A 15,308-nucleotide genomic window follows, 5' to 3' on the forward strand; every position below is an offset into this window, starting at 1 on the left:
TGGCCTTCCCAGTCCCTGCCCGACATCAGTGCGCCCACCCCCGAAAGCCTGCCCTGCAGCCGGGGACTGGCTGCCTGTGAGAAGGATGGCGCCCAACAGTCTGCCAGGTGGCAGGGCCCAGGCTGGCCACAGGAAGTGCCCACCAGGGCCGTCGGTCCCGTCTGTGTGTGTGTTGGGTGGCTGAGGGCTAATGGCTGACCCCCTGTGGGCGGAGTCCTGGGCCCTGCGGCCACCTGGGTGGACAGACTGCTTTCAGTCAGCCCTTGGGAAAGGTGGGCACCTGCTGCCCTCCAGAGGCCATAGTGGGTACTACACCCACAAGGCCCAGAAAGCAGGAGGGAGCGGCCGGGAGAGTCCTGGAGGGTCTTGGCTGGTGGGGAGACCCAGGCCCCGTGGGTTCCCCACCCGCACTCGACGCCGTCCTGTGATACCTTCTTTCAGAACCTGGCTTGGTCACTGCAGGGTTAATCCCCGCCCACCCCTCCAGCACCCGAGTCTGGCTCTGCCCCCAAACTGGGAGGCTTTGGGGACCATCTCTCCATCTCCAGCTGGCTCAGTGGGTGGCTGGGGACAGGTGACCCGGAGCACGTGGCTTGGCCTGTCTGGGGCTCTGTATGCTCAGCTGTGAAGTGGAGATTTGATGACATGTGAAATAACCTGCAGTCCACACTCAGGGCTGGTGGCTGCAAGGAAGCAGCTCGAGAGGCCGAAGTGATCTGCGTGGGGAGATGGAGCCGGGGCTGGCCGCACGGCCCTCCTCCTCTTGCTCACCTGCCAGCAGGGGCGAGTCTGTGGAACTCTCCCACCCCGTGGCTGGGACCGAGGGCATGGGGGCCAGGTCAGCCCAGAGCAGATGGCCCTTTGGGACAGCGCCCAGGCCCCTCCTTCCCTGCCTTGGGCCTCTAGGCCGGCTGTGGCCCTCGCTGAGAGCCGAATGGTGCCGTGAGGTACCGTTATTTGGAAATAGGGTCTTTGCAGATGTAATTTAGACAAGAGCATACCAGATTAGGCCAGGCCCTAAATCCAATAAAAAGAGGGAGATCTGGATGTACAGACAGAAGGGAGAGGGTCAGGTGTCGTCGATGGAGACAGGTCGGAGTGATGCGTCTGCAGGCTCAGGACTCAGGGGAGGCCGGCAGCCTCCAGAAGTCGGAAGAGGCAGGTAGAATCCCGTGCTAGAGCCTTCAGAGAGAGCACGGCCCTGCCCACACTTTGATCTCAGACGTCCGGCCTCTAGAACTGGGAGAGGATGCATTTCTGTCATTTGAAGTCCCCTGTCGGTGGTCATTTGTTGCGGTGGCCCCAGGAAGATGGCCGACCCCCTTCCGTCTTGTCTTTCTTCAGGGCTCCTCTGCCTCTGACGAGCCTCCTGCTTTGCTGACTTGTTTCGGTCTTCTTCTCCGCCTGCTGGAAAGCACACTCCACGGGGTGGGGGATGGAGCGCATCTGCTTGTCGTCTCCCGTGTGCAGGGGTGTGTCTGTACCTGGCCTCGCTGAGCACCGTCCAGCAGGCTGGGAGGAGGAGGCCAGGCGGCACAGCCCAGGCTTCACCTGTGTAGCCGGCCGGAGCTCACCCCGCACGTCCAGGCCTCCCCACCAGCCGGGGGAGATTTTCAGCTTTGAGAACTGAAAGGTAGAGGCCTTGCGAGGGTGGCTGCCACGTGGCCCTCCCTCCCCCTCCCCCATGGGAGCCTTGGCGGGGACATCACCGTCCCATCATGGGCTGGGGGCCTTAGCTCCTAGCGCCAGGGACCCGGGGGCGGAGCCTGCACTGACTCCATGTAAGACGTGGGTCCGCGGCGTGCCTGGCCTGCCCAGCACTCATGAAATGAGGGCTCTTTCCCCTCTGGGGTCCCTGACAGGGGAGAGGATGTGGACCCCTGACCCCCATGGCTATCGGGATTTCCTACAAAGAAGCTGACTGTGGCTCCAGGGCTACCTATGGCCCAGGAGGTCTCGCTCTGAGTCTTCCAAGCTTTTGCTCAGCTGCTGGGGCCGCGGCCCAGAGAGGCAGTATCCTGGGGCCAGTAGCCCCCCAGGAGGCCTTTGGGTCTGACTGTTCCTGTGCCCAGGGCTGAGGACGAGCCAGGCTGCCAGGGACGAGTGGGCAGTGCCCGCTGCCTGCCCTTCCCTCCTGGAGCCGCAGGGAATGTGGGGGTGGAGGGAAGGGGTACACAGCTCTCCTTTCTTCTCCGGCCCTGGCATCCGGCTGACCCATCACTCACTGCAGGGTCCCACGGGTGCCCAGTCCAGCCGGCGGGCAGCTGGGAAAGGTCTCGCTGACCTCGGATGGTGCAGCGGCTGTGAGTGGGCCTGAGGACAGAGGCTCCTCTGTGCCGGGGGCCTGGAGGCCCAGGCCGGGTGGGGTCCGCAGATGGGCACGGGGGCGGCTTGGGGGCCAGGGTGCCGGGCGGAGCTGGCTGTCTCTCTGGCCCATGGGGATGGCTTTGCTGAGCAGGACGCTCAGTTCAGGGAGCACACGGTCACTCCTCTGGTGCCCCAGGTAGCAAATGGTTGTTACCTCCTATTAAGCACCTACTGTGTGCTGGAACCCTGCCTCACCTTCTTGAATTCTTAGAGAAATTCCCTAAGGTGTCAATGTCATCATCCCCATGTAATCCAGAGGTCAAGTGTTTGTGCTTTGTCACCTGGCTCGTGAGTGGCCTGGCCAAGATGAGAGCCCAGGTCTGTCTGACTCCAAAGCCCAGGACCCTCTCATAATTAGGGACTTTTTCAGGTTTCCAAATAGGTAAATAATTTTTTAAAATGCATATATCTGCTCCAATTGAGAAGTAAAAACATTATAGACATTTTGGCATTGATACACCTCCCACCATAATCAATAGAAAACTGGACAAAACTACTAGAAACAACCATTTTAAGCTTTGGACAACTGGTGGCTGAGAAGAGTCAGGGAAAAGGAGACAATGAAGTGAGCCCCAAGCCTGCCCAGCTTTCTTCTAAAAGGCAGAACCAAGCAGAGCACAGTGGCCTTACTGAGCTGAGGGGACAGAGATGGGCTTCGGGGAGACCCAGGGGACTGGGACTTGTGGACAGAGCCATGGAGGGGAGGCAGTGACGCTGAGAAGGATCTCCAGCCGAGTCTGGTCAAATGCTATGCTGTGCGTGTGTAGAGTGGGATCCGGGAAGCCAGGCAAAGAACAGCTCCTAACATCCACATGGGCTGAGAGATGCTTGAAAGCCGACTACCAGGATGACAAGGCCTCGTGGACCCCATGGCATTAGATGGAGATCAAAGAAGGCTACTTCTTGGGTGTAGGGTAATCTAACCCTGGGGTGAAGGCTCTTCTACACCTGACATGTCAGAGCTTTGAAACAAGACTCGCAAAGACCAGGCTGGCCTCCAAGTTGTTAACTGCCCATTAGCACGAAACTCAAGATTCTTAAAAGAAGGCCAACAAGATCTAGGGTCTCAACAATTTTGCATTTATAGCCTCCAGCACACAATTAAACATTACTAGACATGTGAGGAAGCAGGACCATGTGACCAAGCAGAAAAGGCAGCCAACAGAAAGAGACCCAGAAATGACATAGACAGTGGAATTAGCAGATAAGCATTTAAAACAGATACTATGATATTTAAAATGGATAACAAACAAGGACCTACTGTAGAGCACAGGGAACTCTGCTCAATATTATGGAACAGCCTAAATGGGAAAAGAATTTGAAAAAGAATAGGTACATATATATGTATAACTGAATCACTTTGCTGTACACCTGAAACTATCACAACACTGTTAATCAACTATACTCCATATAAAATAAAAAGTTTAAAAAAACCCCCAGATTTTATAACTATTCCGAGGATATAAAAGGAGCCTTGACCATAGTCAAAAGAGAAAGTGTAATACTGAATCAAATGACAATTCTAAAGACAAAAATATACAAAATATGAAAATTTTCAAATGTACTGGATGGAATTAACAGCAGATTAGACACTACAGAAGGAAAGATCAGGGAACTTGAAGACAGGACAACATATGCTATCCAAACTAAAGCACAGAGAGAAAAAAGCCTGCGAAAAATAAGCAGAGACTGGCTGATCTGTGAACTGATATCAAGAAGTCTAACTGTATGTGTGACCAGAGGCCCAAACTGGTGAGGGGGAGAACATTTGTTAATTTAAAAAATGGCTGAAAATTTTCCCAATGGGATAAACCCTCAAGTCCACAGATCCAAGAGCCTCAATGATCTCAAAACAGCATGAATCAAAGAAAACCACACCAGGACACACAACAGTCAAAGGGCTAAAAACCAATAATAGAAAAGCTTGAGAATAAAGATGAGAATAACTGCTGATCCATATCAGAAACACCGCAAGCTGAGAACACTGGGACATCTTTAAAGTGACGAAGGAAAACAAAACTGTCAGCCAAGATGTCCATTTCTAGCAAAGTGTCTTTCAAAAATGAAAGTGACATCAAGACACTTTAGGACAAAAGCTGGGAGAATTCATCACTAACAGACCTGCACTACCATAAATGTCAAAGGAAGTTTTTTGGGCCATAAGAAAACGATAAGAGATGTAAATTCAGGTCTGTACAAGGCATAGAAGCCCACTGGAAATTGTAAATATGTGGATAAATATGACAGATTTTTTTTTTTTTCTGTGTGTGTGGTTTTTTTTTTAAAGAATTTTTTGGGATGTGGACCATTTTTAAAACATCTTTATTAAATTTGTTACAGGGCTTCCCTGGTGGCGCAGTGGTTGAGAGTCCGCCTGCCGATGCAGGAGACACGGGTTCGTGCCCGGGTCCGGGAAGATCCCACATGCCGCGGAGCAACTAAGCCCGTGAGCCATGGCCGCTGGGCCTGCGCGTCTGGAGCCTGTGCTCCGCAACGGGAGAGGCCACAACAGTGAGAGGCCCACATACAGCAGAAAAAAAAAAAAAAAAAATTTGTTACAATATTGCATCTGTTTATTTATTTATTTATTTTGACCCTGAGGCATGTGGGATCTTAGCTCCCTGGCCAGGGATCAAACCCACACCTCCTGCATTGGAAGGTGAAGCCTTAACCACTGGGCCATCAGGGAAGTCCTTCTATGTGTTTTAAACAGATTCTTTTCAAGATAATAGACTATTTAAAGCAAAAATAATGACAATGCACTATGGAGTTTTTAACATATGTAGAAGTAAAATATAATAAAAACCCAAAAGACAGGAAGAGAGCATAGAAATATACAGTTGTAAAGTTCATATATTTTACATGAAGTGCTATACTGTCACTTGAAGGTAGATACTGATAAATTGAAGATAAAGCCCAATCCAATACTTAATAATAAAAATCTCAGCCGTATAGGAATAGAAGGAACTTGCTCCTGCCGGTAAAGGCCATCTACAGCTGACATCATACCTGATGGTGAAAAACTGAGACTTTCTCCTCCGTCTCTAGAACTAGGCAAAGGTGTTCACTTTCACCACTGCTATTCAGTGTTGCTCCTCGCCGGAGCAATGAGGCAAGAAAAAGCAATAAAAGGCATACATTTTGGAAAGGAAGAAGTCTAACTGTTTCTCTCTCTGTCTCTCTGTCTTTGTCTCTGTCTCTCTGTCTCTCCCCCATCCCCCCCCTGCCTCCCTTGCTTCCCAGAGGAAACCACTACCTAGAATGTGGTGTTTATCCAACTCTTGCATGTTTTTGCTCTTTTCCTACACATGTGTGTCACCATAAATAGTCTACAATGTGTTTCCTTGAACTTGTAAACTCTGTGAAGTGTAGCAGGCAGAAGGCCTGTACCCACGGGCTCCATGCTGGAAGGGTCCTGGCAGGGCTCGGGCAGCGGAGTGTTGGAGGATGGGCCCACCCCAGATGCCTGCAGCAAGGCCAGGCTGGGGGCCCCGAGCTCGCCCTGGGCTAGGCCACAGGCCCCCCTGCTCCTTCCACCCCCTGATTCCAGCCCGGACACCATGGGCGAAGGGCTCCTCCAAGGGCAGGCTGGATGGCCTGGGGGCGGGCACAGTGGCGGTGGGCACCAGCCTCGCCAGCCTGGGCAGAAAGTGCGTGAAGGTGGGCCAGGGCCTGCAAGACTTTGAGCTTCGTGATGGACCCTTTCCTCAAGGCGCGGGTGGGCGGGATACACCGTTTTCGAAAAATCACTGAACTGAGCTGTAATGTACATAAAACAAGACTGCCCCATTCACATGTACAACTAGACGAGTTTTCGACAAATGCATCGTTGCGTAAACACGATCAGGTAGGGAAACACTACGTCACCCCAGGCGGCTTCCTCAGGCCCTTGGCAGTCACGCCGCTCTCCCCAGCGCCAGGCCCGGGCACTCACCGGCCGCTCCTCCTTCTCGCTCAGGGATCCCGGGCGCACGCAGCCTCCTCCACGGCGCCTGGTGGTGAGCGCTGGCTGCCGGTTTTGTTGGGTGCGAAACCCAACGAAAGGAGCCACGTTGGGTGGCTCCTTTACTGAGGAGTGGAATTCCTTCCTCGGGTGCCCCCCACAGAAGGACTTTGGAGACCGACTATACAGACGACGGCCGACCAGACGTGAACGAGGACTTAGACCTCTGCCCCGCGATGGACGGGAAACAGCTCAGGCAGCTAAACCAGAAGCCCCCAACCGCTCGGCCAGATCGGCCAGGACCTGGTCAGGGCAGGCAGCTCAGTTCGGTCCCTGCTTCCAAGTCAGGACCAGCCAGAGAAAGCCAGGTGTGACCCCAACCAATCCCGTGGGGCGCCCCCATTATAGTCAGTGCCTGCAGATCCCCCAGGCCCTCAGCCCCCAACAGGGCACATCCAGAACCCCCCCTTTCCGCCATGAAGCCCCCCAACTCCTCTGCCCACCTTTGAGTCTCTGCCAATGCAGGTCTGGCCACATCAAGCTCTGAGTAAATGGCCTTGGGCTCTTTTCATGGTGGTGGGGTGTCTTCCTTTATTTCCACGGTTTACATACTCACTCACCAGTGCATAACCTTCAGGTTCTGTCCAGCTCAGCCTATGATGAATAAAGCTGCTGAGAACAGGGACACACGGAGGTTTGTGTGGTGGCATGTTTTCAGTTCAGTGCCTTTTAGAGGCCGGCTCCTGCTCTGCATCGACTCTAAGGTCTGGTGGGCTCAGGAGTCCGGGGGCCACAGCTGGATCCCCGGAGAGAAGAGCTGACCCCCTCCCTTGGGGTTTCGGGTGGGCCCCAGGCCCTCTGCGGGGCCTCAGCTGGTGCCCGGGCTTCCCCATCTTGTAACCTCGGAATTCCGTCCTCTCTGCCCTGGAACTCTGGAGCAAAGCCCGCTTCCCTTTCCTGAATTGGGTGTGAGTTTTGGGGAGGACGCTGCCAGGCGGTGCTGAGCATAAGCTCTTCCCTTCATGGGGACCGCAGTCCGGGCTGTGGCTGGAAGCCTCCTCCCACCCCAGAATCCCCCTCTGAGCATCTTCTCCTGGGCACCTCTCTCTGGTCCCTTTGTCCCCCCACAAAAGCCAGCCTGCGTCTGGCCATTTTACCCTGAGTTAGGACACTTCTCAATTTGGGGGAGACTTTTGCTGTCCCGAGACATGAAGTTACGGATTCTCAGAATAGCTTCTCTGCAAATAACTGACCGTCTCACTTGGCCCAAAATGAATCTGAAGGGGAATTCAAAAGCATCTCTTTTCCCAGAAAACAGATTTCTCATTGACACATTTTTCTCCTGTTGAGTTTTTCCCCTTTGTTTCCAAAATGGAGCTTTTTCCTCGATCCTTTGTGCCAGGAGCTGGGCTTCAGGGAGACAGAGTCTGCTTGTCAGCCTGTTGTGTGTATCTCTGCTCTCTTTTCCTCTAGGGTCTCCCTGACAATAGGGCTCTTATCAGACAGGCTCGTGTCCCGGGAGGCTCCTCTCCCCTCAGCGGAATACGGAGAAAGGCTGCCGGGCTGAACAAAGATGGGAGGGCTGGTCCCCTACGGCAGCCCAGCTGGGAGCTCGGGAGGGTGTGACGGGGTGTGCTGGAGACCAGCACTCAAGCTTTGGGAGGTGTGGCCATGCAGCTGTTCTGTGCTTTACCTCATTTGTCCTCCGAGAACGGAAGTGTGTTTCCCAAAGGGTCTCTGTGCCCGGAGCTCTGGGGTGCGAACCCCACATCTGAACACGGGCTACAGATTGCGGGGTGTCAGTCGCACCAGGGAGGAAATCACCTTGAAATGTTTAACCGATTCCCCCAACCAATCCGTCCCTGGGAACATGCACTTACTTGACTGTGTGAAGAAAGTAAAAAGACTCAGTGCCCAGATTCAGGTCCAGGAATCCTGTTCCAAGATCGACTGCAGTTCCTTCCCTTTGGCGGCTCCTGGCACTGCTGTTTAGGGACACGAGGCCTTTCTCCCTCCCGTTACCTCCTCAGGGTATGTTCAGAGCCCTCCGGAGGCACTGGAGGTCCCAGAATCCATGCTGAGTGAGGGTCTTTACAGCAAACCATCCATCCATCCACCCATCCATCCATCACACACAAATCCATCCATCCATCCATCATCCATTCATTCCTTCATTTCTTTGTGCAAGTTGCCTTCTACTGGGTGTTTGAAGCCAGGCTTTGGGGATGGAGAAATCAATCAGGTCACTTTCCATCTTCACAGTACCCACACCCAGTGCATGTAATAGTTTCTGACTCTGTGAACTGAGAGAGAGGCTAAGGGGCTCCTGCATGTTCTGGGAGCCTGAGATGTCATCTGTTGGGGAGACTCCGGACCCCAGGCGCTTGAAAGCCACAGGAGGAGGGTGCCGCCCCCCTCAGCCCGCGCTCTGGGGAGGATCGGCCACTGGTGTGAGAGTCCTCGGAATTTGGGAACCGTCTCCTGTGGCTTGAGTGGGTGAGGGTGGTGTGTAAAGGGGGGACGAGGAGCTCTGGGGGTGGAGAGGCCGGGACTGTGGGATCAGGCGAGTCAGCAGTGGAGGTCTTGCTTGTGAGCAGGTGTCAGGCAGCATAAATGTCACCTATGGAAGCCCCACCTGGAGATGCTGGAAGGCCAGCCTCCGGCGTCGACCCTCCGGGGAAGCTGCCTTTGCCGTGCCGACCCTCCACCACCCAAGACTCCCAGCCGAGGGGTTTCCAGACATGCCACCTCCGGCCTGGCACCCTCCGGGTGTGTCCACCTCCAGGCACGGCTGCCTCTGAACATGCCTGTGTTGGAGGAGCGGGGCGGGGGGGGTGCAGGGAGTCTGCCAGCAGTGGGTGGCAGGGAGGAGTCCGGGAGAAGTACAGGGACCCGGGCCAGGGTGGGGGCTACTTGTATGCGGCAGGCGAGGCTGGCCAGAGGCTTCAGGCCTAGAGGACCCCTGAGTGGCTCTAATTAACCTCTGGGTCACCAGAAAGTAGAGTGGAGACACCCGTGGGTGAGAGGGTGTGGGGACCCCCTCAGGCGGTCCCACAAGGCCTAATTCGGCACGGAGCATTCACCCTTTGCGGTTTAACGATTCAAGGCCTCTCGGTCAGAGCAGAATCAGGTTGGAGGGTCCCTGTGAAGAAGGTCCCCAAGAGGGAGTACTCAGAAGGATGGGTGCCCTGAGGGCTGGGTCGGCTCCCCCTGCCGCCTGGGCATTTGCTCAGCCTCTGTCCTTCTGGCGACCGCCCGCGGGGCAGGCTCAGGTCTCGCCTGGGGGCAGCGTGAGGGGGGCAGGCCCAGCCGCTGGGGAGGGCTGGCTGGAGTGGAGGTCCCACGCTCAGGAGAGGCAGATTCGAGACTGGCCTCCCCGATGAGCTCCTCCACCACCGACAGGCCCTGGACAAGAGTTCATGGGCGCAGCCTCTGGGGGCGGGCGCACCGGGAGGAGGACACACCTGCAGACCACCACCCTCACTGCAAGGCCATCCAGGGTGGGTGGTGCCCTCTCCGAACTCGTTCTTTTCTGGAAAACGGGAACAGCAAGGGGACCTGCCCTGGCGGTGGTGTCGGGAAGATGGCACGGCGGGGTCTCCATCAGGACTGGTAGAGGACCCCACCACGCCCCAGCTCTCAAGTCCGTCGTCCCCCGCCCTCCCCAGAGGCCTCTGTTGTCCCTGAATGAAGCACGAGGGCACGGAGGCTTAGAAAAGCACACAGATTTATTGCATATCAATCTCATGTATAAATTCATTGTAGCATCGGAAAGATTACATTTGGTATACAGTCCTAGACTACAGCATCAACCTCAAAATCAGCTTCTCCTAGGCTTCATCTTAAAGACATTTCTCTACACAAGTACGTTTTTGTCTTTATCACAAGCATCAGAATGAAATCTGCAGAACCGCTCTCTGAATGATTCCTACCCTTGGTGTCTTTTTTATTTCCTTCTCCCACAGCGATTTCCGTATGAATTAAGAACTGCCTCTTCCACGTGGGCAGTTCGGGACTTCTAGTCTTGAGGATGTAGACCTAATCGCATATTCAATAAGCGCATCTACGGGATTTTCCTTTTTGTAAAAATTTCACGAACAGACACGATAATGACTGCTACACACGAGCCATGCACAGTTTACTTAGAACAGAAGCAATTTACAATCGGGGGACGTGGGACACACACCAGCCTCCTTCTCAATGGTTTTAAAAAAAAACATTATATGAGAACCAGACATTTACATTTGATTTCGTTTTCAACATTATATAGCTCTAAAAGAAAAAAAAAAAAAAAAAAAAGAAACCGAATCTGTAATGTAACAACGGCGAAGGATGACATGGGCTCACAGGTTCGGAGCGTCACCGGCGTGTACACATACAGGTGCTTTCAGTGCCGTATTCTGACACGGGGCTCAGCTTCCCTCGTCCAGAACAGAACAGAGGATGCAAAATGCACGGAAAGGAACTTTTAGGGTTACTTTGTTCACAAGTGAATTGCACATTTGGAAACTCAAGCTGCCTTTTCATTTCATCTTCTTTTATTTTTTTCCCAAAGTGGTCATATGAATCAGCGACAGAAAAGAAATGAAACAAAAACACTGGAATGGCGGGAGAAAAGGGTCGCTCCTTGGAATAACGCGAGGGCGTCTTAGTCACAGCATCACTCATTGCTACAGAGACACAGTTTCATGGCTTTTGAGACCCGGCTGGCCTCCACCGACCAGGAACAGCTGTATCTTCGCATCCCCAGCCGGGAGGGGAGCGAGGTGCCGGCTCCCTGTCCGTCCCCCTACCCCGGGCAGCGGTGTGGGGTGCTCTCCCGGCGGGGTGCTGCCCCCCGCCCCTCCCCCAGGACAGCACAGTGAATACAGCTCAGTAGATTTCAGTCGCTTGGCCGGGGGGGCCGGGGCACGGGGGCTCCGTAATCCAGTGCTTCGAGGCTTCGGGGCTAACACGAGGGATGTGTATTCAGGCAAGTGCTTTGCGAACTGAGGGAACAGACGGGACAGAGAAGGCCAAGGGCCCCCAGGGTTTCCAGGGCCGATCAGTCAGGGTCTGGACACACTGGCTGCAGCCTTGGCTTTGTGCGGGAAGGCCACGCCGGCCGGGCAGTCTCTCAGGCTCACCCCGCCCACTCATCCACACCCCAGGGTCCCAGGCCGGATGCAGGAACGCACACCCCCGGGTTCAGGTCGGGGGGCTTCTGGGTCCCACTCGTGAAGGGCTGGCTGGCCAAAGCGTTGGCAGCCCTGGGATCCTAGCCGACGGTCCTGGGAATGAGAGGGTGTGGGTCCTCGGGGGACTGGGGTTTGAGGGGCGGAGGAGGGAAAGGTGAGGGGGCTTCCTTTCGAATTTCCATTTGGGGGTAACTGTCCACAGTCCAGAGAGGGAAGCAGTAGAGGCTGGACCGAAGGGCCCTGGCCCCGGGCACACCTGGCCCAGTGGGACACCTAGTCCACAGCCCTGACCCTGGCCACCGGCCCACGGACGCAGCGGTCAGCCAGCCAGCTGCTTTGCCGCGTCTGCGCTCCGAAGCTGGGATCTCGGAATTCTCCAGCCCGGGCTCCCTGGCTCCCAGACCCCCACCCCAGAGGGTCCCCCGGCGGCACGTGGAGGCATCTGGGCCCGAGCAAGCAGCTGGTGCTGGAGCCCGGGGGGCAGAGAAGGACCGGAGGGGGGGCCGCTCGCCATGGTGGGGGGCAAAACGCTAAGCTTTGAAACCGGGCTTCACGGATACACCGGCCATAGGAAGTAAGTGCTGTATTTGCTCAGGGGTACAAGGACAGACCCTCCACCCCCACCCCAGGCCGGCCAAGTGCTCAGACCAGAGGAGAAATCATTTTCCGAGGGACAAGAAAGGAGGACTTAAAATGTGCAACTGGGGTTCTTGGGGGAGGAAGAGATAACGTCGACGATCTCACCCACAGGAGTCCGACCGTGACGGTCACAGACAGCGCAGAGCTGAGAGGCAGGGCCGGCCCGCGGGGAACAGCCCCTCGGTCTCCCCCAGCCCAAACGTCCATATCGCAAGAAAGAGCACACACCTTATGCTTTAGCAGAAGAAATCATATAATTTGGGTTTACAGAAATGGGGAGTTGGTATCTGAGGTTGACTTTTCAAAGGGGTCCCATCTCGGCGGAGGGGAAGTTGGAAATTCCTCCACGCCGGGCGGGTCTGGCCGAGGCGGGTCGAGTCTGCCTCCGAGCAGCAGGCGGGAGCCGCCGAGTCTGCAGGTCCTCATGGGCGTGGCCACGGCCCGCTTCCTCCGCCAGCAGCTCCTCCGGCTGCCCCGGGGCGACCTGCCAGCCGGCGCCCACGTGCCAGGTGCTCTGAGCCCGCCACCTCGACTGGCTCTGGGAGAGGCCAAAGCCCTTTCACCGGGACCCGCAGGTCTGTGCGCCCCCGGGGACTCCCCACCGCAGGCCTCCAGCGCGAGGCTGCACCCCCAGCGCCCAGGTGGACGATTGTCTGGGCCTGGAGCGGCCGGACGGTTGGCCACTCCACAGCCGCTTGTATTTTCACACTTTTGTTAGGGCAACTTGGGAGATTTCTTTTTTTTTTTTTTTTTCCTCTTCTTCTCAGGATGCTATTCTTCTTTTTATCTTCCAAACAAGAAAAGAAATAAATAGAGCACTTGTCTTAAATGCAGCTGAAACTCAAATTTAACAGAAACACATGATTGTCTGGAAAACAGGCAGCAGGATTTGTTGGGCGGGGGACGCGGGGTATTTGGCACATTCAAAACCGCCCCACTCCCTGGTTATTGACCACACATCACACGACCTTATTACACGGTTTTGGTCCTTCACTAGATACTTATATTAACATTATTTCTTCACAATAAGAATGTCTAATGCCAAAAATACTGTTAAGGAAGAAATAAAATAAGAAAAGAAATGAATTAGAAAAAATTACAAGTTATATACAGATTAAGGTCAATTCCATCAGGGAAAACAAACGATTACTCGAAATTGGCCCCTATGGGAATAATTTAAAGCCCCTCCGAGTGGAGAAGTAGCCCGGTCCCCGGGGAGGCGCCGTCCCCACGGGGCTGTGCCGTCTTTGCTCTTTGCGGGAGGTCGCGTCTGGACGCCCTTCGTTCTGGAGCCGGGTCCCGCCCGCCAGGAGCCCACACAAAGAGCGAAGTGGCAGTCACGTCCTGGGGTGTCAGGTGCACGTGGAGCTTGGCGGCCTGGAGCGAGGGAGCCTTGGAGCGCGGCCCCCGGCGGCCCCCGAGGAGGCCCGCTTCCTTCCCCTTGTCCGTCTGACCGGGGGTGGGTGAGGGCGAGGGCTGGAGATCCGCACGGGACCGGCAGGCCCTGCCTTCTCAAGGACGGTGGCGGGCGGGCCAGCGCGGGGTGGCCGAGGCGCAGCCCCTGCGGGGAGAACATCGGGGGCCCAGCCACCGCTCCGACCTCCCCCACACAACTGGGAGTCTGGGTGGGCGCCACGGGCGTCACACGGCACGCGACGACAGGCACGTCTCCGGAGTCCCAGCCTTGGGCCAGCCCAGGACACCGTTTCTGATTCCCGGGCATAGTCTAAAACCGCTCACGGGGCTCGGCCCCCCCAACTCAGTGCTGCCCGAGGTGGGGACCCCACAATCACCTTGGCTTTACAAATACGGTCAGAGACAGAAAATGTCTCCGCATCTACAGTATAAAGAACACCCCCAAACGCAGCGCTGGTTCCCAGGCAGGTTTGGGTTTGCAAATAAGCTGAGAATTCAAAGCAATGCAAAATTACTTTTAAAAAACAATCGGCAAGTCACTTTTTGATTTTTTCCTCTTAAAAAATACTGTCTATTTTTAAAACCACATGCTTAAATAGACTCCGTCGTCAATAAGATTACCAAAAGGGTCATCCTTGTAATCTTCATTATAAAAATCATCTGGGCGATTCCCTCTTTAGAGCACACCCAGCTGTCCGTTCCCTCTCGAGACACCACGCGGGCGCCTGGGGGCGGCCCGCCGGCCTCAGTCTGGGGTTCAAATTCCGCCCTCGCCCACGGGCTTGACTCTGCGAAGCAGCCCCCTGCGCTGTGCCTGGACCCTGTGAGCTGAATCATCTCGGACGCCGTCCTCAAGACCAATTCTTAGCGCCGGTGAAACCCGACGACGGATCCAAGGACTCCGGGTTCCGAGTTCTCGTTGGAAAAGTTAAAGTTGGAGCGTGGCGGGGGGCACAGGCGCTGAGGAGAGGTCAGACGCAGGTGACGAGGGGTCTCCTCGGCCCCGGGCCGCTCCGGCTCCCCGAGGCCCTGGCCTCCATCTTCCGCAGCTGGGATTTCTGTTGGGATGCCGGGGGCCCGTGGTGGCCTCGCCTGGACTCTGACCCCAGCCCTTCGGGGGGCGGTCAGAGGTGGTTGATGGGGTTGAAGGCTCCGGACTCTGGCGTGGCTCCCGCGACGTTGAACCAGGCGTCCAGAGGGCTCTGGGAGGAGGCGTGGAGAGGAGCGTCCTCGGAGAGGGACAGCATCATTGCATACGCCTGGCGGGAGAGAGGGCGGGGCGCACACGGGACGGGCAGGTGAGCGGTGTGGGTGGCGGTCCTGCAGACCCCAGGCCGGCCCCGTCCTCTCCCGGCCTCCCGCCCGCTCTGGCTGGCTCAGCTCCGGAGGTAGATGAGGGCAGAGGCGCGGGGGGCCGGCCCACAGGGGAGGAAGGCGCGGTGGGAGGGGCTCCGTCAGGCGCTTGTGCAGAGGGCCACCAGGACCCTCAGCCTCTTGGGGGCACATCCCCCCTTGCAGTCGCCTCCACATCCGCTGGTGATTGGCACGCGTTCCCAGGCAAGCGTGCTCTTTGGGAGGGACTGGGAATGCTGGTAGTTACGGCTGAGACCCTGTCAAAGAGGCTCGGGCCCCACCCGGTGGGGCCTGTCCCCTGCGGACGACCATGGTGGCAGCACAGAGGTATTCTGCGGAAACGACGTGCAGCGTTTCTGAGACGTGCCTCTGGCCTGGAGCCTGGCTTAGCGCACAGGGCCTAAGTAGGCGGG

General features: G+C 56.0%; 1 protein-coding gene across 2 annotated transcripts in view; it reads right to left on the reverse strand.

Moving 5' to 3' along the window:
• Positions 1-10,059: 10,059 nt before the first annotated feature.
• Positions 10,060-15,308, reverse strand: part of PRDM16 (PR/SET domain 16) — a 328,213-nt gene continuing 322,964 nt past the window's right edge. For both annotated transcript variants that reach the window (XM_067018953.1, XM_067018961.1), the window contains one exon: positions 10,060-14,801. In XM_067018953.1, coding sequence (XP_066875054.1) covers positions 14,667-14,801 — 135 coding nt within the window. In that variant the 3' untranslated portion in view covers positions 10,060-14,666. The remainder of the gene's footprint in view (positions 14,802-15,308) is intronic.

This window comes from Kogia breviceps, chromosome 1 (assembly GCF_026419965.1).
Source record: "Kogia breviceps isolate mKogBre1 chromosome 1, mKogBre1 haplotype 1, whole genome shotgun sequence".
NCBI lineage: Eukaryota > Metazoa > Chordata > Mammalia > Artiodactyla > Physeteridae > Kogia > Kogia breviceps.